The following is a 19638-nucleotide window of genomic DNA, read 5'->3' as shown; positions in this document are numbered from 1 at the left end:
CCACATCTGCCTGGCTCCAGTGGAGCCAAAGCCCCTTTTCTCCTGCCCGCATTCATGTCCCTACCACAGAACATTCTGTGCTCACAGGACACCCTGCCCTGCCTCCTGACCTCCCCTGCATTTCTCCTACAATCACAAAGCTGCTGAATCTCTTGGGATTGCTTGCTTTGTCAAGCCTACATCTTGGCTGGTGTTTAACAGGGCTCAGCTGTGAGGCCATGGGGAGCAGGGGCTCCTGTAGGCTGTAAGCAGTCCTGGCACCCTCATCACAGGGCTGTGCCACCTCTAGCAGCAGGTACCTGATGCCTGGATGATACCCCAGAGCAATAGCATCCTCACCACAATCTCAAACAAAAGGGGATCCTTCAGCTCATACCACTTCTACCCCAGAGCTAGGTGCCCCTTTTTCACTGTGCAGTAGTTATGCTCCACAGGAAAGAGGTGGCTAAGGGCACCTCTTTCTGTTGATGAGAGATGCTCATGGCTTGGATGGTAGCAGCTAGGAGAGGATGGAGGGGAGACCTCAGAGCTGCCTGGAACACAAAATGATGATTACTGTGAAGGAGCTTATTATTTCCACAGCTCAAGGTATTGTGATTTGATGCAAAACTTCCTCCAGCCCTGAGTAACACTGTGTTAGGCAGGGAGCACCAACAGCTCCTAATGAACCTTTCCTATGTTGTGCTGTCATAAGAACAAATTGTCCTTCACTGAGCAGCAACCAAGAGGGAAAGGCACTGTTATCTAGCAACTGCTGACACACAATTAACTCTTTTTTGGGTCTTGCAAGCTCCTTTGCCCCATGCTCCCCCATCCCTCAGCTCACGCCGCTTCTCAGCATCCTCTCCATATCCCACCAAAAGGCTGTCCCTGCCTCTCTGGCTCTGTGGTCCCTTCTGTCCTACTGGTAACTATCTGGCTTCTCCATCTGGCCCCATGGGATCTCCTCACTGGAGCTGAGGTCCAGGTCACTCTCTGACATGTAGCCAGTGGAGTCGATCTGGGTACAGTCATGTCCCTGCTTGGGGAGCCCAAAGCCTCCCCTTGCTTGGGAAGCTGGCACTCACCTCCGTGAGGAAGGGCCTGCAGCTTTGATATTTGCTCGGAGGGAGATCTCTGGTCCAGAGGAGGAGTGGTGGTGAGGAGGTTGTGACCGCTGAGGAGTTCTGGCATCCAGTGGCATCCAGGCAATGCTGTCACCCCTGCTCAGTGCTCCACTGCCTCACTGTGCTCACCTCCAGCTCTGCTCTGTCTTCTCCTGGCTCCCACGCCTGTCTCTTTCCTTCTGGAGCTCCTCTGCTCTCTCTCTCTGTCTCCCCCTTTTCCCTCCCTCTGCTCTTGCTGCTGATCCATTGATCTCTGGTTGGTTTTTTTTCCCCTCTCCCTGAGGTTGGGTTTGGAGTTAACTCCTCTCTGCCCAGCTTTTCCGTGGGCTCAGCTGCTTCCCCGCTCCAGCAGTGAGGGGGCAGTGGCAAAGAAGCCTCCTGCTCTTCAGTGGGAGAGGGAGGATGGAGGGGGCCAGGGTTCCAGAACCCCAGCAGGCTCTGTGTATACCCCTCAGTGTTAGGTGTTTGGGCTGTGTCACTCAACACCTCCAGGGAACACAAATATCCTTCCACAGTGAGTCTCAACCCTGCCTTGTCTTTGGAATATGGGTCCAAACCCTCCAGAGCACATGCAATTAATTGCTGTTCCTAGGTGTTATTAATTATTAGTAGCACGGCACAGAGCGGACTGAGCCTTTGGCACAGTGTCTGACCCAGAGAAGGAGGGGAAAGCAGCTTGTGGTTTCCAGCCAGCTCAGATCTGCCCTTCACCAGGACTGCAGCATGGGGGTGGGAGGACATGCCACACAGGGAGGCCATTTCCAGAGTTTCATCCCCATCACCACTTCCCAGGACAACACGTATCCTGGCTCATGTGCTGAGGGCCAACAGTGACCCATGCAGCCCTCGTGCCCCCCCCCCGCCCCAGTACATCCACCCGCATGACAGGACCTGTACCCTGCAGACCTCCAGATACACCAGGGCCAAATGGGGCTCGGTGGTCCTTTCCAGACAAGACCCACCAGCTCCTCTTCACTGGGAAGGTTCTTGACACCTCCTGCCCAAGGAAGATGTGGAGGAGGAGGAGGCACCAGCCCCTTCCCCTCCATGGCATCCCCAGATGTCCCCATCCCGGGCACCCTTTGTCCTGGTGGGAGGGTCTGTGTGTCCTCCGCTCCTTGGGGCGGGAGGGAGCTGGGTGTCCCTGCTGGCTCGCTATCAGCCGCTGTAACCAGGGGAAAGGGGAAGGCCAGACCTCGGCACGCAGTGATAACCTGGGGGATGCGGCGAGGCACAAGCCTGCAGCCTGGCACAGCCTGCTGCCACGCTGCTTGCCATGGAGGGACTGCACCATGTCATCCTTCTCCTCCTCCTCTGCCCGCTCCCACCACCAGGCACCCTGGCCCTGACGCTGTCGCTGGAGGAACCCCGGGAGCTGCCGTTGCTGCCTCCACCCAGCACCGCCGACCCCACCGCCCACCTGCTCCGCGGCCGCCCCTCTGCCCCGGTGCGGCCCTACAGCCTCTCTCTCTCCCCTGAGGATTACCACTACTCCCCCAAGCCCCGGCACCTGCGGCCTGGGCGGCTGCGCCGGCTGCTGGGCTCGGCCTTCGACCCCTTCTGGATGGCGACTGAGGAGCCACGAGGCCGCAACAGCAGCATCCCCGCGGAGAACCTGGAGTCCCTTCACCGGGACCTGGCAGAAGGCGCCGGGCGCTACCGCCGCAAGTTATGGAGGGAAGCGGAGGGGATGGAGCTGCCTACCCTGCTGCCCCCCATCCCCGGGCTGCCCCCCGAGCTGCCGGGGGTCCTGGCCCGCCGCCTGAGGCAGTGGCTGGTGGAGCGGGCTGCCTGCCGCCTCACCTCCACCTGGGTCGACCTGGGAGCTGTCTTCTGGCCCCGATGGGTCCGCCACACTGCCTGTGAGACCGGGCCCCCCGGTTGCTCCTGGCCCCCTGGCATGGCCTGCCGCCCGGCACAGGTCACCCACATCAAGCTGCTGGCGTGGCACTGCTGGGCACCCCCGGTCCCCGGACCCCCGCACTGTGCCTGGCGGCAGATCCCATACCCCGTTGTGGCCGCCTGCAAGTGCTCCTGCCGCTGAAGGGGCCATGGGGGGCTGCCAAGGGACACCCCGGTTCTAATGGCTCTAAGAGGAGAGAGGCCACCTGGACTCACCCCCAGGGCTGGGGAGCCAGGGAGGTAATGCCCCAAATGGAGGAATAAACAACCAGAAGGAAATGGGGAGCGGCTGCGGGTGTTGCTGATTCTTGCTGAAGCCCTCCAGGGATGGAGGGCACCGCTGCTTCCCCCCTCCCCTGCCAGCACGGGGAGGCTAAACCAGTGGGAGCCTTCGCATGGTGATTATCTTTGGTCAAGGATGTGGGATGGGAAAATTGTGGCACTCAATGGTGAGTTCAGACCCCATTTGCGTCAGCCCAAGCAGACTTGCTCCGAGCTGGGGAATCGGGCAGGGAACAAGGGCAGAGCGATGCCGGCAGGAAAGAAGGTGGGTGGAAACAGCAGTGTGGAGAGGAGATAGAGGGCATCAGTGGGAAGGGGGGGTTGGTTTGGGACTGCAATGAGACAGACTGGTGAGGGTGGGAGAAGTGAGAGCTGGGAAGGGACCCAAGGCTGGAAGCGTCTGTAGGGCATGGGGGTGTATGGAAATGGGGTGGAACAGGACTGTCCTCCCATGGAGGATACAATGGGCAAGACATGGGGATCCCACACCTACCCTTTGGGGTGTAGAGGGCGGTTGCTGCTGATCCATCGATCTCTGGTTGCTTCTTTTTCCCTTCTTCCTGAGGTTGGGGCAGGGGCAGCACATCAGTGTGTGGGGTCTGGCGTGGGTCAGTGAGCCCAAGGTGGAAACCGCAATCAAAACCCTGTGGCTTTCCCTTCACGCCCCACCTAGTGCAAAGCCCTCTGCTTTCAGGGCTAAAAGCTGCAAAGAGCTGCAGATCAGACCTGGGTTGGCAAGCCTTGAAGAAATAGAGCCCGAGGCTTTGCCTGGGAATGCAGCTATTAACCCAGCACCTGCAGTCGATGGGCGCTGCATTATTCATTTCTAGCCTGCCATCATCTGACCCCCCAGCCTTCCCCAGGCTCCAGCGCTCCCTGTGCCACCGTGTAAACCGCAGTCTGCTGCAGAGCTCCACCGGGAAGCAGGCGGAGAGGCTGCCACAGCGGGGCTGGGAGGCTTGGGAGGGAGGTCAGGGTGCCCCAGAAGGACAGGAGGAGAAGGGGGGAGCAGAAGCGTGCAGGGAAGGATAAGTTTGTGTATCGCTGCTCCCCTTGATCCTGGCTGAACAGTGAGACATCTGCACAGCTCTTCTCCCATGGAAAGGGACTTGACAGCTGAACAGGGTTAAACTGCTTGGCTTGGGTGCCCTGAGCAGAGCAGACACATCAGCAGAGCTGCCTGCAGAAGCACAGGGGAGAGGGAGAGCCTGGGCAGGGTACTAGCTCGAGGGAAGGAAGGGGGGGTGTGTTCAGGTGTGCAAGTAGTGGGGAGCAAGGGGGTTTGAACATATCCCATTCCCAAAATATTGCCTGTTGATTAGGGGGTGCAGCACCATGACGGCCTGGTGCCACACAAAGGGAACTCATACTTTATCAGCAGGCTGAGCTCAGGGCCCTGCAGAGAAGGATATTTCAATAAAATGGGTACCTGGTTACACTACCAACTGCTCTGAGGTCAGGCAGCAGCCCCATAGAAATACATTTCTCCCCTGCCTTTTCCCTTCCAGGAAGCACTGCGACCCTGGATTAACTTGTGTGTTTTTCAGCAGTTGCTCTGGTTCAGGTTATCACTCCATATCTCACTCCCTAACTGCCTAATGGCCAGCAGCATCTTTTTGAGCAGACCCTTGCTGATGTGATCCAGTGCTCCCAGCACCCAAGCGAAGCACACTCTTGTTTTGGCTGGAACCTGTCCACAACTACAGGCTGAACAGGTACCCAGTTCAGCATGTGAGTAGACAGCAGGACACACGATTTCTCATCTGCAGCAAAACTCAGGCAAATAAAGCAATCCTGAAAGACAGACAGGACATACTTGTTCCTGCTCGAGTGATAAGTCCCTAACTCCAGCATGACTTAGAGGAAAAATCTAGAGATTCCAGCCTGCTGTGTGTTCTCCATCCTGTGAAAATTGCAGCTGATGAGAGGAAAATTACAAGTTTCTGTCACCAGCTCTGCCCCTGGCCTCAGCCCAAGGCAGACACATACCTTCTTGCCGAGCTGCTAATCTCGGCCATCTTGGCTTGCCCACTGCCCAACAACTTGTCAGGGGTAAAATACAGCTCCCAGGGCAGATTTGGGAGAGCCATAGACCTGGGCAAAGCCTTAGAGCTGACCCCAGGGACAAAGCAAGGGTCATATCCAACATTTGAGAGTGGCAAGGTGAAAGATGAGGACCAGAGGTTTGGCTAGTCTGTGCCCTCTTTCCCAAACTAGCTGCTGGTGGCACAGGTTGCCAATGGATTTGGAAACCTTCCTGCCTGGTAGATCTGTTGTTACAGCAGGTAGATCTGTTGGGGTGACACCGCTGGACCCATAGGAAAGGTGAAGGAAGCAGATGACCCTGGATAAACCAGCAGCAAAGATACACTTCCAACAAGAGGAGAGAGTAGGAGCTACAGCGCTTCAGCGGACTGAGGCTTTACAGAATAGGACACAGCACAGGGTCTACTCAATGTAAAAGGGGGTGGGGATGGGCTGCACCCCCCTATGAGAAAACAAGAGCTGGGCAAGTATCTGCTGCACTGCAGGACACCTTTAATGACGCATGAAGTGGTTGCCAGCACGGCTGTCAGCACGCTGCAACAGCCACGGCCTCCTGCAGGCTGCGATGCCTTGAGGACTGGTCCTGCTTTTGGTAGCATGTTGCTCAAGCCTTTTCCCTCGGCACAGGCACTTGGTCGTGGGCAGGGAGGGTGCCAGAGGAGGTGCTTACTGTCCTTCAAGGCAGCGCTCCGTGTTTCCGTCCCACCTCGGTGAAGGCTTCCACGCAGCGGTCGATGTCCTCGTCGCTGTGCACAGCTGAAATCTGGACACGGATGCGGGCCTTTCCCTTGGGGACCACGGGGTAGCTGAAGCCAATGACATAAATGCCTGGAGAGGAAACACATGGAGAGTCAGAGCTGGCTGGGAGGGAAGGAAGCTGAGTGGTAGTAGGCAATAGAAAGGCTTTTGGTTCATCCCTCCCTTCTCAGTAAACATTTCCAGGCTTCAAGGTTTTCAAGTGGCACCTGTTCCCAAGCATGGAAATGAGAGTTAGGACCAGTGATGGGGATGGAATCCAGCATGGCAGGACAAGAGGACTAATGTAACACCTTCCCCAAAAGAGAAAGGAGACGAACATCTAGGGGGACCAAGATGACATTTGCAGATGGAAGGTACAGAATTAGCATTTCAAGCAGGAACATCCTCTGAAGGAAGGACAGTGGTGGCACCACCTTCCCTCAAGACATGTCTGCATTCAGAGCTCCCTCTCCAGCTCACCTCTGTTCAGCATGTCCTCAGCCATGACTGCAGCCAGCCGAGCATCCCCAAGCATGACAGGACAGATGGGGTGATCTTTCCCTGAGATGGTGAAACCGGCAGCTGTCATCTTGCTTCTGAACCTGGTGAAGAGAAGGAGAGGAGGAGTTAAACTTCACCACTCCTGTCTTTAGGGACTGCTGCCTTGCTTTCCTCTGGGTGCTCTGGCCACAAAGGGCTGGGTGTGGTGTACCCCCTGCATCTTGCATGCAGGGAAGGGATCTCTTTTCTGAGTCACCCCCTGCCATTTCCTGCTCCTCTCCGAGGGACTGCAGCTGTCTGAGGGGCAGATGCACCCCAGATTGTGGAGCATCCAGATGTGACAGATATGCCTACATTTCTGTCTGACACACACAGGCACACTCGACGATTTCTCCTGAGCACCCTCCACCCGTGACTTGCAAAGAAATTGTCTTCATAGCTATCGCTCAGGCGTGAATAAATATATGTGGACAACTCATTCCTAATGAAGCTCTCCCCCTGCTCCCACCCCAGTACAGCCCCCTCACCGTTGGGTCTTGGCAGCCATGGACTGTGCAATGGCATTGCTCTCCATGAGGAGGTGCAGGGCTTTGGATGCACAGCCTACCACAGCGGGGGGCAGGCTGTTGGAGAACAGATACGGGCGGGAGCGCTGGCGGAGCAGATCGATGAGGGGTTTGGGGCCAGTCGTGTACCCACCTGCAGATGGAGAGAGGAGAAATGGAGAAGGCACCCCGGAGGACCTGTGCAGAGTGGCTCCCTTCCCAAATGTTAACCTGTCACCTGCAGCAGGAATTTCAGTACAAACCAGGTGGAAAAAAAAAATAAAAAAAAATCACAGCAGATGCTTTTCGCCAAATTTCCACCTTGGCCCCAAAGACAGATGTAAGGAGACATTAGATGGAGCACGTGGCAGGACCTTGACCCTGCAGCAGCATCTCAAACTGAGCCTCAAGCCACCAGAAGAAGAGGACACATGCATTTGTTGCTCTATCATTAGGCAGAGGAAGGAAACATTAAAGCGATGCTGCGGAGCTCTTTAGGGCTTGGACAGGAAAATGCCTTTACCTGCAGCTCCTCCAAGAGCTTTTCCTAGTGTGGAGTTGATGATAGTGACTTTGTCCATTACTCCCAGGAGCTCATCTGTACCCCTGTAAAAAAGGAATGTCACATTAACAGCTGTCAGCAGACATCAGGGAAGCTGCTCTACACCTGATGCCTCAAGCGAAACTAAAGAGCTTGAAACTAAAGAGCTGTCAGCCAGGTCTCCGGTATTCCCACTCCTGATAAAGGAAGAACACCACCCTGTGGCACTTCGACCCAAGTGCTGTTCTTCACTTCTACAGCAGAAAGGTGAAGTTGGGATCTCCTGAGGTAAGAGTTTGGTTTCTTCACCCATTACAGACAGGAGAGTGCTCAAAGTTCCCTCCCAGGAGTTTAATGGTCCAAACAGAGCAGTAGCTGTTGAGGCAGGTCATCTTGCACTCACTTCTAGCATACTACTAGCATACACCAGGGAAAAGGCTGCCTGGCTGGAGTAACCAATGTCCCCTGAGGTGGGCTGTGCACATTGCTAATGTGCAATGCGGAAGTGTGCTAGATGCACACTAAGGGTCAGGGTCTACACTACTGGAACCAACAGGACATGGCAAACATGCTCTTCAGCTTGGTGTCCTCCACCCCAAAAAGGCAGGACAAGCACACTGGCACCCAGCTATTTGCTCTCTTGAAACAGTGTTGTAGACAACAGCATCAGGTTATACACAGAGAAGTGGCTGGTGTGTTGGGATGGATCAGTGCGAAACCGTCTCCCTTTGATCCCCTCACACGCCCCAAAAGGGACAGATCGTCAGGAAAGGAAGGCTGAAGCAGGGGTGGGGTGCAATTCCTTCAAGAAAGGGTGGTTCCATGAGTCCCCGCACAAAATAAGATTGGCTGTCACCACCTTTGAGAAACAGAGGTAAAACGGCTCCTTACCGGCCATTGGGACCCAGGAAGCCCGTGGCATGGCATTCATCAATGAAGACCAGAGCATCATACTTCTGGGCCAGCTGACAGATCTCCCTCAAGGGTGCGATGTCACCGTCCATGGAGAAGGCACCGTCAGTGGCCACCAGCCGCAGACGATGTTTCTGTGGGAGGGGAGAGTGGCAACCCCAGAGATCACCATGAGAGGCTGGTGAAGGAGACCAGGACATAGTCCAGCTCCTGCAGGGAGTGGATGTATCTAACCAAGATATGGGGTTTGCCCTGCAATGTGATGCTTTCTCACCTTGCCTATCCATGCCTACCTGTGCCAATTAGCAAAAAACAATGCCTGTTGCACAGGAAAAGGATAAACTTGGCCTTCAGGGATGGTTACTGCCCCAGTGGCACAGCCAAGAGAGCACCTTTGCACGTGGGTGGGAGCAGACCTGTGTACCTGTGCATCCTGCAGCTTGGCCTCCAGGTCCTCCATGTCCATGTGCTTGTAGCGGTACTTGTTAGCCTTGCACAGGCGGATCCCATCGATGATGGAGGCATGGTTCAGCTCATCTGACAGCACTGCATCCTCTGGGGTCAGCAGGGCCTGGCCACAACAAACAGAAAGGATCTTCCTTGTGTGCCACCTCACTGAGATCTTCCAGCATCTCTCAGCGTGGAGGACAAGACAGCTGCCATGTCTCTCCTGATGCTGTTAAAACTTTCCACTTCTCTTCCCAGTTACCTTATCCCACAATTTCCTTAGGCTAGGTTCTTGCCTGTACCTTCAGAGCTCAAAACCTCCCCCCCCTCCCCTTGCAAGCCTTGGGGGATCACCCCTTCCCCCTGCTTACAGGGGGAATACAAACCTCCTGGGAAATGGGAGCTCTCCCCCAGACATGGAGCTGCCTGGGGGAGGGGCAGGGGAGGGCTGATTAAACAGCTCCACATGGGTCCCCTGGTCCAAGAACACCAGTCAGAGTTCTTCACCATCAGTTGCTGCCACCTTCTCTGTGGCACAGAGCTCCCCATGAGAGGCACTGGAAGGCACAGCTGGCACATCACCTCCCTCCTCCATGGACGACACCAGGAAAGCCCTACAAACCTCAAAGATGCCAGCATTGGCATCAAAGCAGCTAGCGTAGAGAATGGCATCTTCCCGCTGGTGGAAACGTGCAATCTTCTCCTCTAGGTCCTTGTGTATGCTCTAAAAAGGAGAGAGGAGCAAGAGTAACCAGTGGGGCAGCACAAGTTCTCGCTTGCCCACTGCTGTTAGACGCTGGCTGGGAGGGGAGGAAACCACTGGGTTTTATCCAGAAAAGGTGTGCGTGTGTGTGAGAAGTTAGCTGGGGTCAGAGTTCGCACATGCACCCCTCAAATGTGGCTACAGGGCTGGGTGCCAAAAGTGCAGTGGGGAGAGTCCAAACTCCCCACCCATGGGAGTGGGTGCACTTCATCAGCTGGGGCTCTGAAAGGCTTCCAGAAGGGATAAACCAGGGTGGGTTTGACAGAGCAGTTTTAAGTCAATAAGTCGCTGTAATTTTTACCTTTAAAGGTAGGGGAAAAAAGACATGCATTTTTTTAATCCAGAGTGGTGTTGCAGGGGTTTATGTTCTGGCTCTCTGAGGGGGTTGTAGCGGTTTAAGCTGGCGTACTTCCAGATCTTTGGCTAGTGGGGACCCAGTAGTTTTGTGGGATTTTTTTTTCTCATCTGGCCACGTGTACCTTAGCACTGTGCAAGTATGCGAGGGGGGAGTCTGGTCCGAGCAGAGCCCCGGAGCAGGGGATGTACCTGGGTACCGCAGATGAAGCGTACGGAGCTAAGCCCAGCACCGAACTTCTCCAGGGCCTCCACGGAAGCCCGGATCACCTCGGGGTGGCTGGAGAGCCCTAGGTAATTATTGGCGCAGAAATTGAGGATCCCTGCGGGTAAACAAAGGGAGAAAGTCACGAAGCGGGGTGTGTGTAGGGGGGGGATGGTGGGAAGAAGACCCCAAGAACCCTCCCCACCGGCTCCGTACCCACCATCACCACCGGCCGCCAAGCGGAGGTGGGGACCTTGCCGGGAGGCGATGACCCTCTCGTTTTTCCATGTGCCGGAACCTCGGATATCCTCCAGCTGGCTCTCCAACACCCGGCGGAGCTGAGACGCAGCCGCTACCGAAGCCGCCCGGGGGCTGCCGGCCCCGCCGCCCCGCACCGCCACCCGCACCAACCCCCGCTGCCACATCCCGATGCTCCAAGCCACGCCCCTCGCCGGTCAAAGAGGCGGGGCCCCGGCAGCCAATGGCGTGGATTTATATTGCCCCCCCCCCTCCGATCCCAGTCACCTTCTCCGGGACTTCCAGGGGGTCTTTTTTAGGGAGGAGAGTGGCTCTGTGCCGAGGGGTTTAGGCATCTCAAAGCCAGATGGTTTGGAACGTGTTGAAAGTCTCCATTGGAAGCTCCCCGGTGGAAAAGGAGCTGGGGATGTTGGTTGACATCTGGGTGAATATGAGGCACCAGCAGCGTGCCCAGCTGGCCAAGAAGGGGAATGGCATCCTGGCTTGTAATTAGGAAACATGTGGCCAGCAGGACCAGGGAAAGGATTGCCCCCCCTGTAGTAAGCACTGGGGAGGACAAACCTCGAGTACTGTGCCCAGTTCTGGGCCCCTCACTACAAGGACATGGAGGTGCAGGAGCGAGTCCAGAGAAGGACAACAAATGCTGGTGAAGGGTCTAGAGCACAAGTCTCATGAGGAGAGTCTGAGGGAACTGGGTTTGTTTAGCCTGGGGAAAAGGAGGCTGAGGGGAGACCTTATCACTCTCTGCAACTATGTGACAGGAGGTTGTAGCGAGGTGGGGGCTGGTCTCTTCTCCGAAGTAACAGGACAAGAGGAAGTAGCCTCAAGTTGTACTCAGGGAAGATGTACATTGGATATTAAGTCAAAAATCCTTCCGCAAAAGGCTTTTCAGGCACTGGAAGCGTCTGCCCAGGGAAGTGGTGGAGTCGCCATCCCTGAAGGTATTTGAAAGCCGTGTAGATGTGGTGCTTAGGAACACGGTTTAAGGGTGGACTTGGCAATGCTGGGTTAATGGTTGGGCTTGATAATCTTGAAGGTCTTCTCCAACCCAAACAATTCTATGATTATTCTCTGTGATGACTGTCAGTGGGATTGAGTGTACCCACAGCAAGTTTGCCAACAACACCAAGCTTTGTGGTGCAGTCAGAGTGCTGGAGGGAGGGATGTCATCCGGAGGACTTTGATAGTCTTGGGAGGTGGGCCTGTACAAACTGTATGAAATCCAAAAAGGGCAACAAGCAAAAGGTCCTGCACATGGGTCAGGACAGTCCCAAACACAAATACAAACTGGGCAGAGAATGGGCTGAGAACAGCACTGACGAGAAGGTCTTGGGTTGATGAGAAGCTCAACATAAGCCCAGAATGTGTGCTTGGAGCCCTGAAAGCCAACCATGTCCTGGGCTGCTTCAAAAGAAGTGTGACCAGCAAGTCAAGGGAGATGGTTTTCCCCACCTGGAGTACTGTGTCCAGTCTGGGAGTCACTAACACAGGAAGGCCATGGAGCTATTGGAGTGAATCCAGAGGAGAATCACAGAGATGATCAGAGGGCTGGAGCACCTCTCCTATGAAGACAGGATGAGAGAGCTGGGGTTGTTCAGAAGGCTCCAGGGGGACTTATAGCAGCCTTCCAATACCGAAGGGGGCCTACAGGAAAGCTGGGGAGGGATTTTTTGCAAGGGCATGGAATGATGGGACAAGGGAGAATTATTTCAGACTGAACGATATAGATTGGATATTAGGAAGAAATTTTTTCCTGAGGGTGGTGAGACTCTGGAACAGGTTGCCCAGAGGAGTTGTAGCTGCCCCCCTCCCTGTAAGTGTTCAAGGCCAGATTGGATGGGGCTTGGAGCAACCTGGTGTAGCCAGAGGTGTCCCTGCCCATGGTAGGAAGGTTAGAACTAGATGATCTTTGGGGTCCCTTCCAAAACAAACCATTCTATGATTCTTTGATTCTGGAGCAACCAGCCACCATGGAGACCTCAAGAATCCACAAGCCCAGGACCATTAGATGCACCCACCTCAGTGAGCTGGGGTCGTCAGTGACTTGAATCCTTGCATCAAGGTTGTTTGTGGGTGCCAAAAACAGAGGTTCATGAACCAAAGGCCTACAGGATTTGGGTGCATCCAGCTGAAGTAATCAAGGATGTTTAGGATGTGTTAGGAAGGAGATCTAAGGAATCTTGAGCCCAAGGAATTTAAACACCTTTGGTGGAAGGGGTTTGTGACCGACAGACCCACCTGCTTCAGACACAAAGAGCGCAGCTGGATCACGCATCTCCAGCTTCTGCTATAGAGAACTGGAGATCTGGTGGACAGAGTGATTTAGATTGCTCATGTCCAGAAGGACTAGGCAACAGGGTCTTGAAAAGTGTTTAGGATCTTCAGCCTAGGTGGTCTGGGAGTCTTGGGTTCAGGGGTCTTGGGAACAAAAGCCCAAAGGGATTAGGTGCCTCCTAATGACTCTGAATGACATGATCTGGAATCCTCAATGGCTAAAAGGCTCAGGCACCATGTACCCAAGTGGGCCAAGGGACCTGGGAACTACCATCTGGGATTGTGAAGACCCTGGGCCTATAGGATTTAGGCACAGCAAGCCCAAGGGGACTGGCCACCTATATGGTTCCTGGGATTTTGGACCTTCTGGCCGAGGTGGTTGAGGATCCTTACATCCAAGGAGGTAAGACGTGTCCAGCTAAGGGAGATTAGGCACCTCCTGCTGGAGGCTGTCAGATCCTACAGCTCAGCAGTAGCTGGGCTGGCCTGCAGGCTCCTTGCCAGCCCTGGTTGTCAGCACGGCTCAGCCCTGCTTGGGGAGGGCTGCTGGCAGGGGACACGCAGGGCCAGGCAGACCCTGGAGCCATGCCAATCCTCTCTGGGCACAAAGCCAGCACCCTGAGGTGACAGCAGGGCCATCCCCAGCAGTCCTTTCTCAGCCTGCCCTGGATGCCCACCCCAGCCTGCCTGCAGGGTTGCCCACTGCCACGCTCGGGCCCCTTTCCTCCCCAGGGAGCAACACCCCTCATAACCATGTTTGTCCCTTCTCCTCCAGGGATCAGCCTTTTCCTGCTGGCAGGACATCTCCAACTCCTCGAAAGCAAATGTGGACAGATCCTGGACCCGCTCCACCTCCTCTGTCCCCTCCCTGTCCCACGAGTCCCTGCCAGCACCCAGATCTGCAGGCTGGAGTTATCTCCAGCACCAGCCCAGCACACCTCACCTTGGCCCCATGGACCTGGCAGAGAAGTGAGCAGGGAGCCCCTTTTCCTCCTCCGAGGAAAACCATGGCTCTCTCAGCTCTATGTTCCCGCTTTCCCTCTGATACTGGGAGAGTCTTTACTTGGCCCCAGAAAACACCCAACCCCCCGGGAGAGCTGAGGCAGGATCAGGAGTTGAGATCCTGTATGGCCTCGACAAGAAATGTGGAGTCACCATCCCTCCCAAAACACCGCAGGCAGCCCCGGCGATCAAAAACAACAGACACACACACAAGAAATTTCTGAGACATCAAAATAAAAACCCAGACCAGTAACTCTTAAAAATGGGAACTCTCCATACCAATCATGTTCCTTTTTTTCTTTCACTTAACTGCCTTGTTTTAGCTATTTCCAGAGAGGGACAGATAATTCTTTATATAATGCAATAGAAAGGGGTAGAAATAAAGGCAAAAGTTATTTACAGACACCAATGGGGAGAGTACCAAAAAACCTCCAGACTTCTCACTTCTTCTTGGGTGATTTTCGGGCGCTGGACTTGGCTCTGGGTTTGGAACGCTTTGCCTTCTTGGGCTTCCTCAGCGACTTGGCCTTAACAGTCTTTGGCTTCTTGGCTTTCTTCGGGCTGCGCTTTGACTTCTTCCTGGCTTTCCTGGCGGCAGACTTAGGCTTCTTTGCCGGTGACCTGGCTCTCCTGGTCCTCGCCGCTTTCCGGGGCGATGTGGATTTCCGTGCCCCCTTCTTCCTCTTCTTGGACGGAGACCTCTTCGACTTGATGGCCTTGGCCAGGCGGAAAGAGCCGGAGGCGCCGACCCCTTTGGTCTGCTTGAGGACGCCGGTGGCGAGCAGGCGTCGGATGGCGAGCTTGATCTGTGCGTCGGCGTTATGGCCCACCTTGTAGTGGCTCTTCACGTACTTCTGGATGGACTGACGCGAGGAGCCGCCGCGACTCTTCTCGGCCCGGATGGCCGCCGCGATCATGTCCGAGTAGCTTGGGTGGGACGCCGTACGCCGCGCCTTGGGCCGCTTGGGTTTGGCGGGCGGAGATGAGGCTGGAGCCGGGCTGTCCGTCATGGTGGCCGCTTCTTCGACGCCTCGCTTATCCCTTGGGGTCACGATGGGACCCCAGCCCCCGGGGCGGGGAGAGGCTGGGGAGAGGAGCGGTGGGGAACCTCGGCAGAAACCGGAGCGCTGCTGCTGCTCCCGCTGCCGCCACCTCAGCCGTGGCCGCCGCCCCCGCCACCCCCGCCCTTTTAAAGGCGCGGTGCGGACCGCGGGGAGGACTGCCCCCGCGCCCGCGGGCGCCGCCCGCCGCTGCTGTTGTCCCCGTGTGTCCCCCGACACGCCCCGACCCACCCCGGCCACCCGCCCGTCTGGGACAGGAAGAGACATCAAGGGGCGAGGGGGGACACCGAGGGGGAGAGGGACGGGGGACAATGGGGTGACAGCAAGGGGACAAGGAGGGGACACTGGGGGCTGACAACAGCAGGACAAGGAGGGACACTCGGGGAGACACTGGGTGGCGATGAGGAAGGACGCTGGAGAAGGATGACAGCAGGACAAGAAGGAACAGCCGGGGAGACACGGGGCGGGTACAAGGAGACACAGTAGTGGGGTTGCTGAGAGATGAGGAGGGACACTTGTGGGAGCACTGAGTGGGGACAAGGAGGGATACTGGGGGGAGATGCTGAACCACAAGGAGAAGCAACTGGGGACACGGGGGACACAAGGAGAGACCGGGCTGTGACACTTGGAGTGACATTAGGGCATGTGGAGAGACACTTGGAGGCAAGCTGGACGTCAGGGAGGGACAAGGAAGGACACAGGGAGAAACATCAGGGGACAAGGAGGAACACTAGGTAGGAGACGCCAAGGGGAAAATGAGCTTAAAAATAGGCTCAGCAGCAGTAACCCACAGCTGGATGCCTCTGCCCCCCTCCCCTGCCTTCTTTGCTCCTCACCAGGTGCTTTGGGGACATTAGCTCAGGCTGTAAGTGTGTGTGGTGGGGACCACAAAAAACAAGCTGTCCCTTTACAAAAAACAGGCTGTCCCTTCTTTTTCTTTTTAGCAGGAGGGACACAAGTCTTTGGGAGGGGATGGAGCAGGGACATCTGATGGCAACCATCAGCCATCCTTTTTGAGCTGGGCAAGTTGTCAGCTGCTCCCAGGAGATTAAATGTAGCCACTATCATCATCTTACCGGTAGGATTTCAAATTCCCCCTTTTTTCTTCAAAACACCCGGGCAAAGCCACCTTGAGCCCACTGACACCCTGTGGCCCTCAGAGGTGAACCCCAGTACCTCCAAACCTTCCAGCACTTCATTAGGGCACTAAAATACACAGGTAGCATCTTCCTGTAACCCCCTGTGCCCTGGAAATCCAGAGGCATGAAAACCACCTGCCAGGGACACACTGAAGTATAACTAAAAATAGGTGCAGATGTATAAATACACATAAATAGAAACATATGGAAACAATAGGAATAGAAAGAACAGAAGGAGTGGAAAGAAAAAGAATAGAAATAGAAATCTTTGATGCTCCCTCCCCAACATACACACATACTACAGGAGGGTACAGCATGAAGCCCTTGACATCTTGATGCTTTCTCACTGGGGGCATCCCCTTGTCCCTTCCTCCCCAGTGCCACTCTTCCACATATCCTGCTTCATCTAGGGAGCAGAACAGCTTCCCAGCACCTACCAACCACCTGATCTTTATTAAGAGGAAAGAACTCATAATTACAGAGAGGATCAACCGCACTCCCACCTCTCTTGGGCTACTCTTGTTTTGTTTTGGTTCAAGACCTAATGAATACATCTCTTCCCACCCCGTATGCAGGCTCTGGTGGCCTCTGTGCAACTCTTGTCCCAGCTGAAGGACCTCTCATTTTTTCCTAGCCGGGAATAAACCGCCGTGGCTGGCTGCCTGCACGTAGGCAACCTGGGTGCACGCAGATAAGGCACCATCTGCTTTTATTTGTGCCCAAGTTTTTAACCGTCAGCATCATTCTCACCAGCATGCCAGGCTCTGAGGGGGTGAGGAGGCTGGGTGGGTAGAAACATCGTACCACAGCATCTCAGGCTGACCATGGCAGAGCCTTTAATCCTGAAAAACCAGGCAGCAGCCATTATCAGGGCAGAGCAGTGGCCATGGGGAGCAGCAGGGTGGGTGGGGGGGGGCAGAGAGCAGGCCCTCTACCTGACTTTAGCCAGCTGAAAATTAGAGGTCTAATCTCAACCTGTCACCTGGGCAACTCCTGCAGCTGACTCAGGGCTGCTCAGCCTCCTCCAGCGGGTGCTGCTGTTTGCCCACAAACACCCTCTTCTCTATACATGGGGGTTCTAACCCTTTCATCCAACTAATTCCCTAGTTTATAGCCAGTAAAAGAGAGGGAACACTGCATGCCCCCAAAGAACTTGGAACAGTCAAGGCAAATGGGTAGTCACAGCTTAGCAGGCTGCCATGGGCCCTGCACATGGGGGGGATCCTGGTCAAGGTAAACCCTAAGCACCTCACTTGATACCAAAAAGCACCCCTTGAACTGCTCTACTGGTGCTGACTGAACATCTGCTGGCCAGGATCAAGAAGGATTTTGTGGACCCTAGCAGAATGCTGGGGCTAGAGGTGGGATACAGATTCTGCAGGGCAATGCAAGCCCTGTTGCTGCTGAGAAGTGGGGTCCAGTGCTGCCAGCACCCCCACTGCAGGCTGCACAGGGGGCTCATCCAGAAGGAAAAATTATTCCCATGGGCCACCCATGCTGCCATGTGAACTCGGGCTCCTGCCTGTACTTTTTGACAAAAAAATTGCCCCAGTGCCCAGGGTGGGGCTGGTTACCCCCTGTGGCTCCTTTTCTCTTCAAGGTGAGCTACCCAACCTCTCCAAGCCTCCTGTGCCTCCCATTTCTGGCGTTACTAGGCAAAGATTGGGAAATCCCACTTCTCTGACAAACGCCAGAAGACAGGGCCTGGCAGAGGAATCCTCTCCATAATCCCCGTTACCTTCTCCTCCCTCCCCACACTGCATTCAACCAGACCTCATGGGGATTTGCATGCTTCCAGCTGCAGATTTCATCTTAAATGGTCAAACCATGCCCATTGTGGATGTGTTATGGATCTGACGGGTAACAGTCCCTGCCTTGTAGGGCCAGGATGGCTGCACTTTGGCATCCAAGTGCACTGGGGCACTTTGGGTGACTAATGCCAGTGATGTTTTACATATTACCTGGTTTCCATCTTCAAAGAGGCTCAAAAGCCCCAGCAGCAGGACTTGGCCTCACAGGCACTCAAGACCCAAGTGCTCCAGTGCTTTTTTTTTAGTGGCAAAACAGGGAAATTGGCTGATTTTCCAGCTGTGCTCATCAGAGTTTCAGCCCTGAGCCCCCAGCTTGCTGAGCCCTGTGGTCAGCCCAGCATGAAGTCACTCAGCCCAGCCACCACTAATGCCAGAGCAGCTTTTAGATGGCAAGGGGCATTGCCTCTGGCTGCTGGACCCATTACCACTCTTTCAAAAGATTTATGGTTTGTTTTTTTTTTAAGAGCAAGCTCCTCATGCGAGATGTTGCTATTCTAGCTGTCATCCAGCCAGGGTGCCACAGTTTTCCCTGTGGATGAGGCTGGGACAAGTCTCACAGACACAGCCTGGCTGTGAGCAAGAGGATGTGGCCCAGGCATCACCTCGGGATGCTTTCTGGGCTCTGCCAGCTGTCATGCCTGTCACCCATCAGCATTTTGGTTGTCTCCTCTCCCCGCCACTCACCCCCCCACCCAGCTCCCCTGCACCCGGGAGATAGTGATGCAGAGACGACGGGGTGTCCCTATCTCCCCTCCGCAGGCGAGATGGGGGCTGCCTGATAAGTCCCACACCGTTTTGGGGTGACAGGAGGCTCCTACCCATCTGGCAGCTGATCTGCAGAGCCTGAAGGAGGGGCGGCTCGACCACATGTCAGGCGCCCACACATTTCGCCTGTGCTTACGTGACATGTTTATCGGGGTCAACAGCCCCTGCTCAGGAAAGGGGGGGGGGAAAAAAAATAAACACCACCCCAGCAAACCAACCCAAACAAACAGAAGATAGGGAACCCTTTGAGGAAGGGGCTGGTGGGCAGCACGCCAAGCACTGTGCACACCAGGCTCTACAGCTCACCCCTTCCTTGCTCACCCTCCACTTGCCACCAGTGCCCCACTTTTTGGTGTTTCCTCCCCCAGAAGGTATGACCACACAGATTATTGTTCCGGTGTTTCACACACACATCGGTCTTTAACACTGTGCCCTGAACCCCACTTTTGTTTCCCTCCTTTCTTGGTCCCTACCAATCCCCCCTGGCAAGCCTGCAGGTTGGAAGCAGTTGTCCTCAGCTACTCTGTTCCCTCTTTCCTTCCCATCTCCATCCTGCAGCATGTCAAACATTCACCCCATCCCAAACTCAGCAGCAACATGCATGTCCTGCTGAGATGTACAGGGCAAAACCTGAACTTTGGGGAGCACAGGGACAGGAGGATTTCCAGACAGGAGGCTGAGCCCTCGCCAGAACAAGCCCCAGCTCTGCGCAGGTGCGATGGGGATCCAGGTGCTGAGCTCAGCACCCAGCCTCTTGCACCATCCACCAGGTTGCCCAAGGGCCTCACGTGTATGATGAAAGCCTGCAACCCAGTTTTACTGGAATTCGTGAGTTACAAAGGGGCCTGGCTTGCCAAGGGAAAACAGTCACCACTGCTGGGTCCTCAGAGGAGTGAGTCTGCATTTGTCAGCACCACCCTGTCCCAGGGGCTACCAACATCACGACGTGGTTATGATGTGCTAGGTGAAGGTCTGGCCCCTTAGCT

At 55.3% G+C, this 19638-nt stretch overlaps 3 protein-coding genes across 3 annotated transcripts; 1 reads left to right on the top strand and 2 right to left on the bottom strand.

Moving 5' to 3' along the window:
• The first annotated feature begins 2245 nt into the window (after positions 1–2245).
• LOC139789606 (noggin-like) lies at positions 2246–3240 on the top strand. Its single transcript, XM_071730539.1, has one exon. The coding sequence runs from the start codon at positions 2383–2385 to the stop codon at positions 3148–3150; it is 768 nt and encodes a 255-aa protein (XP_071586640.1). The 5' UTR covers positions 2246–2382; the 3' UTR covers positions 3151–3240.
• A 2566-nt stretch (positions 3241–5806) lies between these two features.
• GCAT (glycine C-acetyltransferase) lies at positions 5807–10810 on the bottom strand. Its single transcript, XM_071730502.1, has 9 exons — positions 10563–10810; positions 10330–10460; positions 9643–9744; positions 8998–9144; positions 8553–8707; positions 7644–7726; positions 7103–7274; positions 6555–6676; positions 5807–6164 (listed from the first exon to the last, which is right to left on the bottom strand). Exons 1-9 carry the CDS (start codon positions 10765–10767, stop codon positions 6013–6015), a joined length of 1269 nt encoding a protein of 422 aa, XP_071586603.1. The 5' UTR covers positions 10768–10810; the 3' UTR covers positions 5807–6012.
• Positions 10811–14132: 3322 nt separating this feature from the next.
• Positions 14133–15219, bottom strand: H1-0 (H1.0 linker histone). The gene has a single exon (XM_071730516.1). It carries the CDS (start codon positions 15202–15204, stop codon positions 14317–14319), a length of 888 nt encoding a protein of 295 aa, XP_071586617.1. The 5' UTR covers positions 15205–15219; the 3' UTR covers positions 14133–14316.
• Between the last annotated feature and the right edge of the window lie 4419 nt (positions 15220–19638).

The sequence above is a fragment of the Heliangelus exortis genome, chromosome 1 (assembly GCF_036169615.1).
Source record: "Heliangelus exortis chromosome 1, bHelExo1.hap1, whole genome shotgun sequence".
NCBI classification, from domain to species: domain Eukaryota; kingdom Metazoa; phylum Chordata; class Aves; order Apodiformes; family Trochilidae; genus Heliangelus; species Heliangelus exortis.
Note: the sequence above shows the minus strand (reverse complement) of the source record. Positions and strands in the feature narration are given on the sequence as shown.